The 14,475-nt window shown below is 50.2% G+C and overlaps 1 protein-coding gene across 1 annotated transcript in view; it reads right to left on the bottom strand.

Annotated features, from left to right (window-relative positions):
• Window positions 1-713: 713 nt before the first annotated feature.
• Window positions 714-14,475, bottom strand: part of LOC137438908 (nicotinamide/nicotinic acid mononucleotide adenylyltransferase 2) — a 141,319-nt gene continuing 127,557 nt past the window's right edge. Inside the window, exon 11 of the mRNA XM_078767401.1 lies at window positions 714-1,876. Within this exon, the coding sequence (XP_078623527.1) occupies window positions 1,873-1,876 (4 nt within the window). The 3' untranslated portion in view covers window positions 714-1,872. The remainder of the gene's footprint in view (window positions 1,877-14,475) is intronic.

The raw sequence follows: 14,475 nt of genomic DNA, 5'->3' as shown, positions 1-14,475 counted from the left end.
GAGGAATGTTGAAAGGCACGGAGATACAGGAGGTGGGTGGACACGGATCCTTGCGGGTATAAGACGTCCTGGAAAAAAAGTAATGAAATAAGACAGAGGAATCCCAAAAGACCGAAACGAAATCCCAGGCTAAACTGCTGACATGTGAACACAATGCTGGTGATTTGGAATAAATTCGTTTCCTTTCCCCGTGGGCTGTGTACGTGTTGCACGAAAGGGCAAAAGTCTCGGCAAACTTCGTATTGACTTCAATCGATTAAAATCGCAAACGATCGACGCGACAACCTCGTTTGGTATCGAGAAGCCTGGGTTACGGTTAGATCTCGGGTGGATGTAATTATAAACTGGATGGAGCCATCGAGGGGTTCGAAAGTTCACAAACTCCTAGTCGGAACTGCTTACTTTTCAGTCGATTGACTCGGCAAACGTGGCAAGCTGCCCGACCTGGCACCCAATGCTAGCGAAACGTGATTGTATCGCAGGATGTTTGAACAAATTCAGGGACTAGGGATGGGGAAGGGGTTAATACGTCTTCCCATATATATATATATGTGTGTGTGTGTATATATGTGTATGTATGTGTATATATGTGTGTGTGTGTATATATGTGTATGTATGTGTATGTATGTGTATATATATATATATGTGTGTATATATGTGTATATATACAGGGGGCTGCAAAAGTAGGTATACAGTAATGAAAAACAAAACGTGCGCACAAAACGTATTTTATTGATTATACAAGCATATCAATAATAACATATCAATAATAAACATATCAATAATAAACATATTAATCCCTCAAATGTTCAAACTGTTTGCCCCGGCATTCACACACTCCACTAGTCGAGTGTGGACACCCATGCACACTCTGGCACAAAGGTCTTTATCAGCATCAATTTCCTGGCAAGCCTCCCATATGAACTGAATCATGGCATCAACAGAACGTGGCTTGCGTGCGAAAACCCTGTCTTTTACACATCCCCAGAAAAAGAAGTCCATAGGGGTGAGATCCGACGAACGTGGTGGCCAGTCAACGGCTCCCCAACGTCCAATCCACCTGTTGGGAAATTCTTTGTCAAGTAGTGCACGCACAGTGAGTGCGAAGTGCGGTGGCGCCCCATCCTGCTGAAAGTAGAAGTCGTCCTGCTGCTGTTGTTCACGTACCTGTGGTATGATTGTATCCGTCAGCATGTTCAGATACACGTGTTGATCGACAGTCCTGTGCAGAATGATAGGTCCAACGACACCTTTGCAGGACAGGCCAGCCCACACTGTCACCCCAGGTTGATTGAGCTGTTGCTCAATCATGACTTTAGGGTTTTCAGTTGCGTAGTACACACAATTGTGCCGATTAACGGCACCCGATAGCTTAAAGTTTGCTTCATCGGACCACACGATTTTGCGCAGAATGCTGTCACCCTCTCGTTCCTCGTTCAGGATGGCTTCGCAAAATTGTAAACGCCGATCCGAGTCATCCTCTAATAAACCATGTATCAATCGTGGCACGTACATTTTCAGTCCTGCACGGTGCATCAAACGACCCAACGATCTGCGTTCAATACCCAATTCAGATGACGCCCTGTTTTTTTATTTCTGAGGGCTCTGGGTAAATGCCAGGGCGACTTGCATTGCATTCTCTGGCGTTGTCACGGTGACTGGTCGACCACTCTTCGGCGAGTTGTGGGTAGACCCCGTCCTCTAAAATTTGTCACGTATCCGGTAAATCGTGAGCCTCGTTGGTGGAGGCGATGCAAATGTTTCTCGCCATTGCTCTCGCACACGTTCACTATTCTCTGTCTTCCAGTACTGTTTCAAAATCCATTTGCGCTCCTCGTCCGTTGAATTACCAGCCATCGTTAAATTTCCACTTCACCTGCAAATAATAGATGTATTATAGAAAAAATTACGAAAAAAAAAATATTTAAAATGGTATTAATGATTTTAATGAATTAAATGAATTCTAGTATTAAATGAATCCGAGCACCACTATTATAATACTGGTAATACTGGTATAATCCTTACTGTATACCTACTTTTGCAGCCCCCTGTGTATATATATATATATATATATATATATATATATATATATATATATATATATATATATATATATATATATATATAAATATTGTTACAGACGCGGTTGTGGATGTTGGTTTACCGAGCGGTTTGGTATGACCGCGTCTGCACGTTTACCCGATTCTACTCGAACCTTGGCCGAGTCGCGCTACGCTAGATCAATGAAGGAAAAGGACACAACGGCTGGGATTAAAATGACACGACACCAGGGATACGGTTCTCAAGACCTCCGGAGGAGGTTATAATATGGCGGAAGGTTAGATTACAGGGATGAGAGGGACAGCATAGGAAGATAGGCACTTAGACACGGTCTTATACTAGCCCCGACAGACGACAGATAAACAGGACAAAACTGACTCACACGGGGATTGATGGCAAGGAAAGCGGGTATTCGATGGCTCAAGGTGCACCTTGGCTCAGGGACAGAATCGACCCGGTCCGGTCCAGAGATGCGGGAGGTCTCACAGCGCTCGAGGTGGCGTCTGGTTCTCTCGTTCGTGGCTGAGGCGCATCTGACTTCACATCCGGTAAGTCGCTGCGTATCTCCGGCGGGGAGTGACACGCCCTCGGCTCGTTAGCTCCGCCCCAGATGGAATCGGCCCGTTGCTTCTCATTGGGTGCGGGGGGTTACCGGCTCCGCCCTTGACGAGGGGCCGACAGGCAGCCCCTTCGTGGTAACCCCGTCGGCGCACATGGGTAATGGCGGCTAACCGAGCCGGAGTGAGGACGCACACTCCCCGCGCGCGCCGTTGTTGTAGTTGTTGTAGTTGTTGTTGTAGTTGTTGTTTGGGGAAGAAGATGGGAGGAGGTATGGGAAGGTCCTAAACTCACTACTGGTGCCATATAATCACATTCTGGTGCAACGAAGAGTCAGAATTAATGGAAACGAGTCCTTAACTGACATAGACTAAGAATAACTAGCAAGATGTCCGAAAGTTGTCTACGTGAGATGCGGTGGACCTGGGCACGACATTTAATGGGGGAAAAAAGGGGAAGGTCGGTTCTACAGAGTGTTATTTACAGGCAATGGGACTAGGGAATGGGGGATTGGGGATAGTTGGGGAGTATTGGGGAAATAGGGGAATATTTACAAGCGGATATGGAGGCCAAATGCCATATCCGCAACATTGCACCCTTCTCTACCCTCGGGGCGGCCCGACCCGATAAATTTTTACCTATTTTAGTGTGGCACTCAGATGTAGTTCCCTCTACTATTAACTCTACCCCGAGTGCGACAGTTTTACAGATATTCACAAATGAGTAAATATGTTCCCCTGCGACGTTGCACCCTTCTCCTCACAGAAACACGCCCACAGGATAACCGAATTGCGGAAAGAATCCTCAAACTAAACATACAGCCGGTAGGGAGCATCATTTATACAAGACTACACTGATATTTACACTACGATCCAGGACCTGTTTTTGGAGGAACACATGCAGATGTTATGCATGGAGAGAGCACGCATGCCAGCATCGATACACCAACCCACGAGTGCTCTGTGGCCCTACGGCCTTTAATAATGTGCAGAGCACCCCATCCAAGCACCAAAAGCACCACCCCATACATACAGTCAGCACCATCCGGTGCACCAATAAAGTGTTCAATAACCACCGGTGGTGTCGCAGCCGGCCGATGTTCTGCCGCTGGTCTTGCCTTCATGAAGTGCACTTGGCCTTCTGGCTTCTTTAAAAATAAAGAAAGGCGCCAACCGCGTCCATTTCTGAATTGTGGCCGTCAGGGGGCCAACTAGTGGTTCACCTGTATGGCATAGGTGCCACGTTGACCCAGAGGTCCATCCACGGGTGGTGCTTGACCGCAAAAGAACTGCGGTCCATGGTGGGCGGCCACAAAAATTGCGGTCCATATGGTGTATCGATCCAGGCAGCAAGCAGCGAAAGTACAGGCCCACAACTGCAGAGCCAGCACCTCTCTCTCCTCTCTCTCTCTGCCCCAAAGCCAGATCCTCGGAGGTGGGAGACAAAAGAAGAAGACAAGTGAGTAAGGTGGTAAGGGCGCAAAAGTGCACGCAATACAAGGTGATGCACATTGGCGGCACATGGGAACCAGGTGAGACAGGTACGTTCCTACCGTACGCCCCCCCCCCCCCCCACCAGGTAACCTACATTGCCCCTCCCTTACCCCTTACTGTATCCACAAAACACAACACTACCCATAAACATCTATTTTACAAATTAACAAACGTCCCTACTGTCTTCCCCGTTCCTCCCATAAACCAAATTCGTCTTCTCTCCCTCCTAACCAATCAAATTTGCCATTTTCAACTTTCATCAAAATTTGCCATCTCCAACTCAACATCATAATTTGCTATCACCAATTCATCATCGGTCCCTCCTAGGGAGGGAGAGATGGAATCACCCCAATGTCTCATCCACGTCGTGATGCGTCTCACAAATCCACACAGCAATTCTCATTTCCTGCAACACAAAACAAAGAAAACACAGGTGTGGAGTCATCATCATCACCACAGGTAAGTGGCTGCGTATGGTGCGACAGGTTCATCAATCCTAACTATTTCCCTTTCATCAAAATTTGCCATCTCCAACTCAACATCATAATTTGCTATCACCAATTCATCATCGGTCCCTCCTAGGGAGGGAGAGATGGAATCACCCCAATGTCTCATCCACGTCGTGATGCGTCTCACAAATCCACACAGCAATTCTCATTTCCTGCAACACAAAACAAAGAAAACACAGGTGTGGAGTCATCATCATCACCACAGGTAAGTGGCTGCGTATGGTGCGACAGGTTCATCAATCCTAACTATCTATCTATAATTCCAGTAATCTCTGTGTGTTTGTTTGTACGTTTGTACGTTTGTACGTTTGTACGTTTGTTTGTCTGTGACCGCTGTTTCTCGACAACCACGGGTCCGATATACTTTAAACTTGCCAGGTATATTGCTGGGGACCCGAGGATGTGCCTTTTCAAGGTTTCATATTAATCGGACAATTACTTACCGAGCTATGTCCAAAAAACGATTCAACCAATCAGAGAGCAGCGAGCTATCGCGTGTGCCGAACACACTCTGCCTCGGATGGCACATTTGAGAGCGTATTCATTTATTTCACGTTTGCAAACTATGTTGGCGCTATGTTGGCGTTAAACTATGTTTTAAAACTAATAAAAACCATTTCATGTAAATAGAGGGGGGGGGGGGGGATTGTCACTGTACTCGCACGAGCAGATGGCGGAAGTGCCTGACCGCCAAGTGAAGTCCGAGCAACTCGCGGTCGAAGGTACTGTAACGGCGTTCGGGCGGGCGAAGCTGCCGGCTAAAGAACGCCAGCGGTTGCCAAGCTCCGTTTTAAAACTAATTAAAACCCCGGGGGGATTGTCACTGTACTCGCAAGCCGTTCGCCGTTCGCTTTGGCGTTGCGAATGGACCAAAACATTTCATGAACCAAAACATTTCATGAACCAAACCATTTCATGTAAAGCGTTCGCCGTTCGCTTTGGCGTTGCGAATGAACCAAAACATTTCATGGACCAAACCATTTCATGTAAATAGAGGGGGGGATATAATTTTAGATATAGATATAGTACGGGCATGCCCTAGTTTCCTAAATGACTTTAACAACTTTACACTACCCAGGGTCTTTCTCCGGCCAAACCATTGGCCCTCTTACACTATGGGTTCTAAAAACCAATTCCCATCGAGCAAACTGTGGTGCTTTTCAATTTGGGGTCTCACTCCCCCGATTCATCTCCCGGTGCCCTCGCACAATTTCTGGGCTGTGGCGTGTACCTCTCCCAGCGGGTCTACCCACCTGCACACCCCCACCACTGCAGTTGCCTCCGAGCTTACCTGCTCCTTACCCTAACCTAACTACCTGGGGAAGGCCCTCTGGCGCTCTCCCCACTCGGTGCCCTCTCTGGCACTGGGCTACCCGGGTCCGTCCTCCGGATCCTCGGGCCCCATCCACAACTCTACCGGCTCCCAGAGCCCACCTGCGGCCTCACCTGGCCGACATCCTCACAGTGGTGGAGTGCCCAACCAACTACACACACTAACAGGCTACACGCCCAGCCATTTCCACGACACTAATGCACCCATTCACAATACCATTCTGCAACCGCACCACAAATGCCAATATCCAACCACAATTTACCTATACCCTCTACCTAACACTTACACTACCCGCCCCGGGTACTCGTGAAAGGAGTCCACTCTTCCCCCATCCACACCTTCGCACCATGCACACCACTCCGTACCACTTACTCCAACTCTCTCCACACACCTGTACTTGCACACCTGTGCTCTCACACCTGGTGCCACCGGCACCCTTCTCTCCCCAAGCGCATTCGCGCTGATCCACAACACTCACTACTCACACACCTGTCCAGTTGCACCCCTGTGCAATCACACCTGTTCAATTCTCACACAGCATCATCTCATCTAACTACTCCCCTCTGAAACTTGCGCTTCCCAGTCGTCCCTTTAAACTATTGCGCTCCCTCGTCATTATAATCCACACTAAACTACCTGCGTCCCCACTACAGGTATCAGTCACTAACTAACCTTAACGTTACCTAATGTCATCTTCGCTAGATCCCTACACACAATATAACCTAACCCACCCGGGCTAGTTTTCACTGCCATACACCCCATAAGCTATTGCTCCTTTGCCCCACATGGGAAGGGTGGCAGAGTTGCCATCCCACCACATCGGGCATCTCCCACTACCAATTTTGCACATAAAATTTCAATAAATCAAAAATTTGCCAATCACTACCCATCATCTGCCAATCACTACTGCCAATCCCTTGCCAATCATCAAATTTTGTTTTTCTCTAATTTTGGGTCCAAAACACTAACCTCATCACCCAGTCTACTCACTAATGCCTCTCGGTGTGCCAATTCCTGTCCAAAGCCCGGCTTCGTAAAGCCAAGCCATGAATGCGGGTTGTTCTGTGCCAGCGGCTGGATGCGTCCGGCACTCGGTGCAGGGACGGGGGCTTACCCGGGCCGAGATCCCACGCACCATCTCGGCGTGGAGCCATCCAATGTCCCGATCTCGACCTGCCGGACTGCCTCAACAAAAAGTGGTCGCCATGACGACCCTTTCTATCGGGCTGCCCGCTCCGCCTAGTGGAGCACGGACGCGGCCGTTCAAAGCGAGGCCCAGCACGCACCGAGGGCCCGATTCGGCTAAAAGTCGACCTAACCTCTAAACCTGTTACCGTCGATGCTTCACCTGGACGCTTACACCCCGCAGCCCGTTCCTTGCTCACACATCCAGCCGTCTCCATGCTCCTCGTACCTTTCCTTACACACCCAGGTACTCTCATTCCACTCACAGCCTTGGTCACACACCTGACCACCGAACACTTTGGCACACATTCGTTGGTCGCACACCTCACCAACACACCTCTTCGCGCCCCCTCCTCGGTCACCTCCTCTGTGACAATCACAGGTGTGCTCTCATTCGCACACCCAACCACGTGCCTCACCACCAACTCCAGCGTGCATTCCCACTCACGCTCTACCATTCCAGGTGTGCATCCTGCCATCCCAGGTGTACATCCTCGCTCACCTGTCACAACCAACTCACTCTCCTTGTCACTCTCACTACTCTCTCCTCCATTCTTGACAGCGTACTCACCCTTACTCTTGACAGCGCACTCTTTCCTCATGCACCTGTCCGTCACACACCTTTCTCGCGCACACTCTTGCGCACACTCTCCCGTCACACCCTCTGTAACACTCACCACACCGCGCTTCCATGTGCTCCCTCGCACACGCGCTACGACCGACTCATTCTCGCCAGCACCCTCACTCCTTGGCACGCACTTTTTCCTCACACACCCCAGAGTCGGAGTTTCTCGCACACCTCCTTTTTCGCACACCAGACCTGTCGCACACTTCACCAACGGCCTCTCACGAACACCCGGGTCCATCTCGACCCCCAAGCTTCTTAAATCACCTGGCGCATCATACGCACGACCATATTGGTCACCACTTACACCGGGTCCTCTTCCTCTTCGCTTCTCCTCCATCACCTGCGAATCCCTCATCCGGTTAATGAGCACATCATCACGATCCAAACACAGACTTTGGACCAATTCTTTTATCTCCTCTTTTATCTCTTTCTTATCCCCTCTCCGTCGCTTCTTAATTTCGCTCACCCCTTCTTCCACTTCTTCTAATTTCTGCTTCACCTCTTTTATTCCCGGGTACGTCTCCTCAAGCTCGTCCTCCAAGGCTACCTTGACCGTTTCCATGTGCGTCCTCACCTGCCGGTCCTTCGTCTCCATTACCTCTATCACCTCGTCCAACCTCGTTGTCAGTCCCTCACGTACCATCTGACATTCCCTCTTCGTCGCTACCAAGTCATTTTTTAGGTCATTTTGTGTCGCTTTTAACCCTCCCAATACCGCAGTGTTCCTTTGAACCTGCTCCGTTACTTCTTTTTGTCCCTCCGTCAGCTGTTCCACCTCCTGCGTCAGGACCTCTATGCCCCCTTGTAACTTTACAGTCCCCTTTCTCACCTCCTTCTCCAAGCGCTCCTTACAGTGCCTCACCTCCTCGCGCACTCCTCCGACCTCCTCACTCACTCCTCTCCTGATCTCTTCTCCCATCACTTGCATCTCCTGCCCAGATGCCACCCTCATCTGCTCCATTTCCTCCCTGTGAGCATCCAGTTTGGTTTCTACCCCCATTCTGACCCCCTCTATCTGCTGCCCCATTTGTTTAACTTCCCTTTCCGCTTGGTCCCTCATGTCCCTCAATTTGCCTTCCATCCTGTTTTCTAACCCCTCTAACCCCTTTTGCATCCCTTCCATTTGATTCTCTTGAGCGGCCATTCTGTTTTCTACCCCCATTAACCCATTTCTCACCTCTTTTATCCCGTTGTCTAACCCCTCAAATTTGTCGTCTAACTTCCCAAATTTCTTGTCTAATCCCTCAAAATTATTGTATAACCCCTCACCGGTACCCCTCGCTTCGTCCCTCATTACTCCCAATTGCTCACTCTGAGCATCCATTTGGTTTCTCAAACCTCCAATTTGGTCTATAAGGGCCCTCATTTGCAGGAAAAAAAGGTTCGAATCCACCAGCGTCACTGCTACGGTCGCGGGCGCCGCGACCAGCGAGGCGCCATTTTGCGCACCCGCAACGTCGGGCGCAACGACGCTATTTTGTGCGTCTGCTACCCTCGCTGCTTCGCTCTCCTCGCGTCCCTCAATTTGGTCCTGGACCGACCCTGCCTCACTCTCCTCTACCGGAACCCAGCTGTCTTGATCCGCCATAGCGCGACTTTCAAAATTCGGGTTTTTATTTTCGTAAAACAAAATCAAATTTCGCCGTTATAATTTCGAGCGCGGGAAACGCGCTCCGGATCGAATTCTACCTTCCAACACCAATTGTTACCCTAGTGGTACAATTGGTGTTCCAAAATTTGGGCCTAATAAATTTAGTCCCAGGTTCGAATCCGACACTCCTGACACCAATTGTTACAGACGCGGTTGTGGATGTTGGTTTACCGAGCGGTTTGGTATGACCGCGTCTGCACGTTTACCCGATTCTACTCGAACCTTGGCCGAGTCGCGCTACGCTAGATCAATGAAGGAAAAGGACACAACGGCTGGGATTAAAATGACACGACACCAGGGATACGGTTCTCAAGACCTCCGGAGGAGGTTATAATATGGCGGAAGGTTAGATTACAGGGATGAGAGGGACAGCATAGGAAGATAGGCACTTAGACACGGTCTTATACTAGCCCCGACAGACGACAGATAAACAGGACAAAACTGACTCACACGGGGATTGATGGCAAGGAAAGCGGGTATTCGATGGCTCAAGGTGCACCTTGGCTCAGGGACAGAATCGACCCGGTCCGGTCCAGAGATGCGGGAGGTCTCACAGCGCTCGAGGTGGCGTCTGGTTCTCTCGTTCGTGGCTGAGGCGCATCTGACTTCACATCCGGTAAGTCGCTGCGTATCTCCGGCGGGGAGTGACACGCCCTCGGCTCGTTAGCTCCGCCCCAGATGGAATCGGCCCGTTGCTTCTCATTGGGTGCGGGGGGTTACCGGCTCCGCCCTTGACGAGGGGCCGACAGGCAGCCCCTTCGTGGTAACCCCGTCGGCGCACATGGGTAATGCCGGCTAACCGAGCCGGAGTGAGGACGCACACTCCCCGCGCGCGCCGTTGTTGTAGTTGTTGTAGTTGTTGTTGTAGTTGTTGTTTGGGGAAGAAGATGGGAGGAGGTATGGGAAGGTCCTAAACTCACTACTGGTGCCATATAATCACATTCTGGTGCAACGAAGAGTCAGAATTAATGGAAACGAGTCCTTAACTGACATAGACTAAGAATAACTACCAAGATGTCCGAAAGTTGTCTACGTGAGATGCGGTGGACCTGGGCACGACATTTAATGGGGGAAAAAAGGGGTAGGTCGGTTCTACAGAGTGTTATTTACAGGCAATGGGACTAGGGAATGGGGGATTGGGGATAGTTGGGGAGTATTGGGGAAATAGGGGAATATTTACAAGCGGATATGGAGGCCAAATGCCATATCCGCAACAATATATATATATAAATATATATATATATTGTTATGAATTTGGTAGAGCAATATCTAGAGCTAGGTAGATCTGAATAGGTAGGTATTCGGCTGTCGTGACAGGGACTCTACATGTAATAAGTTCTTGATGTTTAGGCGTTTGTCGGGGTAAGATGTATGATTGTGGATCTACCTGGAGGTCCGAGTGTTAAATAGTGAGGGATTAAAGGTAACGCCCCTGTGAGTCTCACCTGGTAATCAAACCTTTGTCCATTATGGCACTGCAAACCACATAAACATTAGTTAGGTCCTTAGCGCAACATTAAATAATTCCCTTTCCCTGACATTGACTTCGTAATAAATAGACAGGAAACCAGGCCAAAAACACCGCCACGGTTGGCCGCCGCCGTTCGCACCTCAAAGGCCTACCAACCTCGCTGGCACGTGTTACACCAGGACCGCGGGGTCACGGACGGGAGATGTCAGGAGTCGCATGCCGCAGAGGGCGTGACCTGGGCGAGTTGGGAGGCTATGATTGGCTGAGGAGTGCGCCAATGTGACGTCATCGGCCACCAATATATGCGACGGTCGGACGCCATTTCAGGAGTTGAGTTGAGTTCGGGGCAGACGCAGACGCAGACGCAGACGCAGACGCAGGCAGACACCAGAGAGTTCGTAGGAGTTGGTTGGAGCACACAGTCGACGCAGAGACACAGTTGGTGGAAAAGCTCCCCGAAGGCAGTTGGTGGAAAAGCTCCCCGAAGGCAGTTGGTGGAGAGTTCGTTCACACACCGAGCACACCAAGCCCACAGAGCACGCGGCAGTTCGCAGCAGTTCGTTGCAAGTCGAGCCCTCCGTTGAACCATTGGTGCACGGGCCTTGTGGAGATCGTCCTCGTGTGAAGCTGCTGGCCACGCGTCGGACGCGTGGTGCTTGGAGCGGGGCCTCGTAGAGTATGGAGCGAAAGGACCTCGTGGTGTGCGATCGGGGACGACAAGGACGAGATAAGGCCGTACCCGCGAATACACTGTGCATAAACTAAAAAGACGTGTTATTTTCGTATTCACCTCCCTCGTATCGTGTTTGATATCTGTTGTGTCTGGGATCCCAATTTAGGCTTATTCGATTTATTAGTACTAGGGCATGCCCGTACTATATCTATATCTAAAATTATATCCCCCCCCCTCTATTTACATGAAATGGTTTGGTCCAAAGCGAACGGCTTGCGAGTGGTGACAATCCCCCCCCTCTATTTACATGCAATGGTTTGGTCCAAAGCGAACGGCTTCCGGAGTTTGGTAAAGAAATCGCCATCGCGTGCACAAACGCGCAGGAAAGCGAATGAATCGCAAATTCGTTTTTATTAGTTGTAAAACATAGTTTAACGCCAACATAGTTTGCAAACGTGAAATAAATGAATACGCTCTCAAATGTGCCATCCGAGGCAGAGTGTGCCCGCCACGTTCGGCACACGCGATCGTTCGCTGCTCTCTGATTGGTTGAATCGTTTTTTGGACATAGCTCGGTAAGTAATTGTCCGATTAATATGAAACCTTGAAAAGGCACATCCTCGGGTCCCCAGCAATATACCTGGCAAGTTAAAAGTATATCGGACCCGTGGTTGCCGAGAAACAGCGGTCACAGACAAACAAACGTACAGACAGACAGACAGAGATTACTGGAATTATAGATAGATTACCGGCGCGGGCTTTTTCACTGTCTTTACTTTTCAATAATAAATCCTTGTATTATTTTCTGTATATATCTGAACGCAGTTTTCCTGGGTGTTTGATTTTAGTAGATAAGGCGGCGGGCGGAGCTTTGCTGCGTGCGCCATTCCGCGCGTTTAACTTTGTGTTGAACTTGAATCCGCCATTGAGTTTTCGCCTCGGGAGTTAAAGTCTCGCAAATCGGTCATCCGTAACTGTGGTGTTAATCACGGTTGCGTAACAAGTGGTGTCAGGAGTGTAGGATTTGAACCCGTCGGACAAATTTTTTTTGTCCGCGGCGAGACATAGACACGGTCGGACAAATTTTTTTGTCCGCGGGGCGACATCGACACGGTCGGGCGTACATTGCGCCCGACGTTCGAACGCAAAATTTTTGTAGTTGAGGCGGAGAAATTTGATAATCAATTGGGCAAACGGAGCGCGATATCGCGTCTTCGTCAAATTTAAATTGTTTCAGGAATTATTAAAATAAATACGCGCGCGGGGAACGACCTTCCGAAAAGCGGATGTCGGAGGTCGACGAAATGGAAGTACGCAGCGAGGCCTCCGTCAGCGTCGGGAGTGAGCCGGAAATAGGGGAATTAAATGTCGAGGTGAGCCTTGGAACCTCCCCCGTCCCGAGCACCAACTTATCCCCCTCCCCTACCGGGGAGTCGGGAGCAGTAGGAACGGCCCCGACAACCGACCAGATGTTGGGTCAATTGCTTCGAAAAATGGAAGGGATGGAAAATAACATTAAAAAAAATATGGGAGAAATGAGTGATCGATTGAGTATTAAAATTGATGGGCTGGCAAACAAAATGGCAAAATTTGGAATTGCACAGGTGGATGGGGAATGTGTACAGGTAGATGGGGAATGCCTGCAGGTAAACGTGGAGTGTCCACAGGTGAGCGGGGAAGGAAATTTGGAATGTGAGAGTTGTAATGGGGAATGTTTCCCACATTCTGGCCTGGTTGTTTATCGGGACCGTGTGGATGTCACAACACCCCAACCGGGGGATGAATTTGGAATTGTGCAGCACCAGGGCGGTGGTGCGGAGCAAGAGGGGGTAGAGTTTTTGGGGGTCCATGCGATAGAGCCGGACCGGGTATGTAATGAGGATGATTTGATCCAGCGGCTGGAGACCTGTGACAGTCCCATGGAGGTAGAGCTTGTTCAGGCCCAAAGGAGCCTGGGTGATGAGGTGAGTTGGTCCGAGGAGGTGGTTGGAATGACCGAGGGGACGCTCACTGTACACTGCTATTTGGAAACAGAGGCTCCAAAATTGGACAACCAGTTGGGGGAGTGTGTTGGCTCCGGGCTGGATTTGGATCTTGGAGGATCGGGAGATAGAGCTTCTGGAGATTTGGTCCCTGTAGGGAATTTGGATCAACTGCAGGGAGGGGCAGAACAACCGGTGGTAGAGGTTGTTCCCTGCAGCTGCGGTTTGGCAGTGGGAATGAAAATTGGTAAAAGAAAATTTAAAATAAAATTACAATGGGAAATTGATTTGGAGCAGCCATGGTGGGGATTGGTCCCCGGGCTGCGGGATCTGGACATGGCGAGGTCATGGGTGATGGCCTCGGGCCAAAGTTGCCCCTTTCAAAATTTGGGTATGCCGGCCAGCTGGGGGGCTGTGATGGCGAGATTTGGACGTGGGGTCCAGCCTTGGGTGTCGAGGTACGACCTGGGTCCCACGGGGGGTCTGGTGGAGTGTGGCGTCCCTTGTCCATCGGGGCGCCGTCCGAGCTGGTGGCTCGGGCCGGCAGGGTCACCGGACCCTGGTGGGGGTTAAGACCTCCAGGGAGGTCCGAGGTGGTTTCTCAAACCTGGGATGGCAAATATTGAGGACCACGAGGGGGAGGTGTTGTGGGTCGCGCTTTGGTGGTGGCACTGCGGACGGCCAACTTGGGACTGATGTGGTGACCACCCGGGCATGCGGCCTGGCACCCTCTCCCTGAGACTCTGGGACAACTGGCATGTGATGACCTGGCATGGTGGTTGGTCTATGGACGCGGGTCAAACCGAATGGACAGGGATGGAGATAGCCTGCCGGACAACCATTGGGGCATCTGTGGAACGTGATGGTGTGAGTGACCTTCCACAGATGCTCCGTTATGATTTATGGACTCTCGGGTTGGGAAGAGAGCCAT

Source organism: Myxine glutinosa, chromosome 13 (genome assembly GCF_964187855.1).
Source record: "Myxine glutinosa chromosome 13, kmMyxGlut1.1, whole genome shotgun sequence".
Lineage (NCBI taxonomy): Eukaryota > Metazoa > Chordata > Myxini > Myxiniformes > Myxinidae > Myxine > Myxine glutinosa.
Note: the sequence above shows the minus strand (reverse complement) of the source record. Positions and strands in the feature narration are given on the sequence as shown.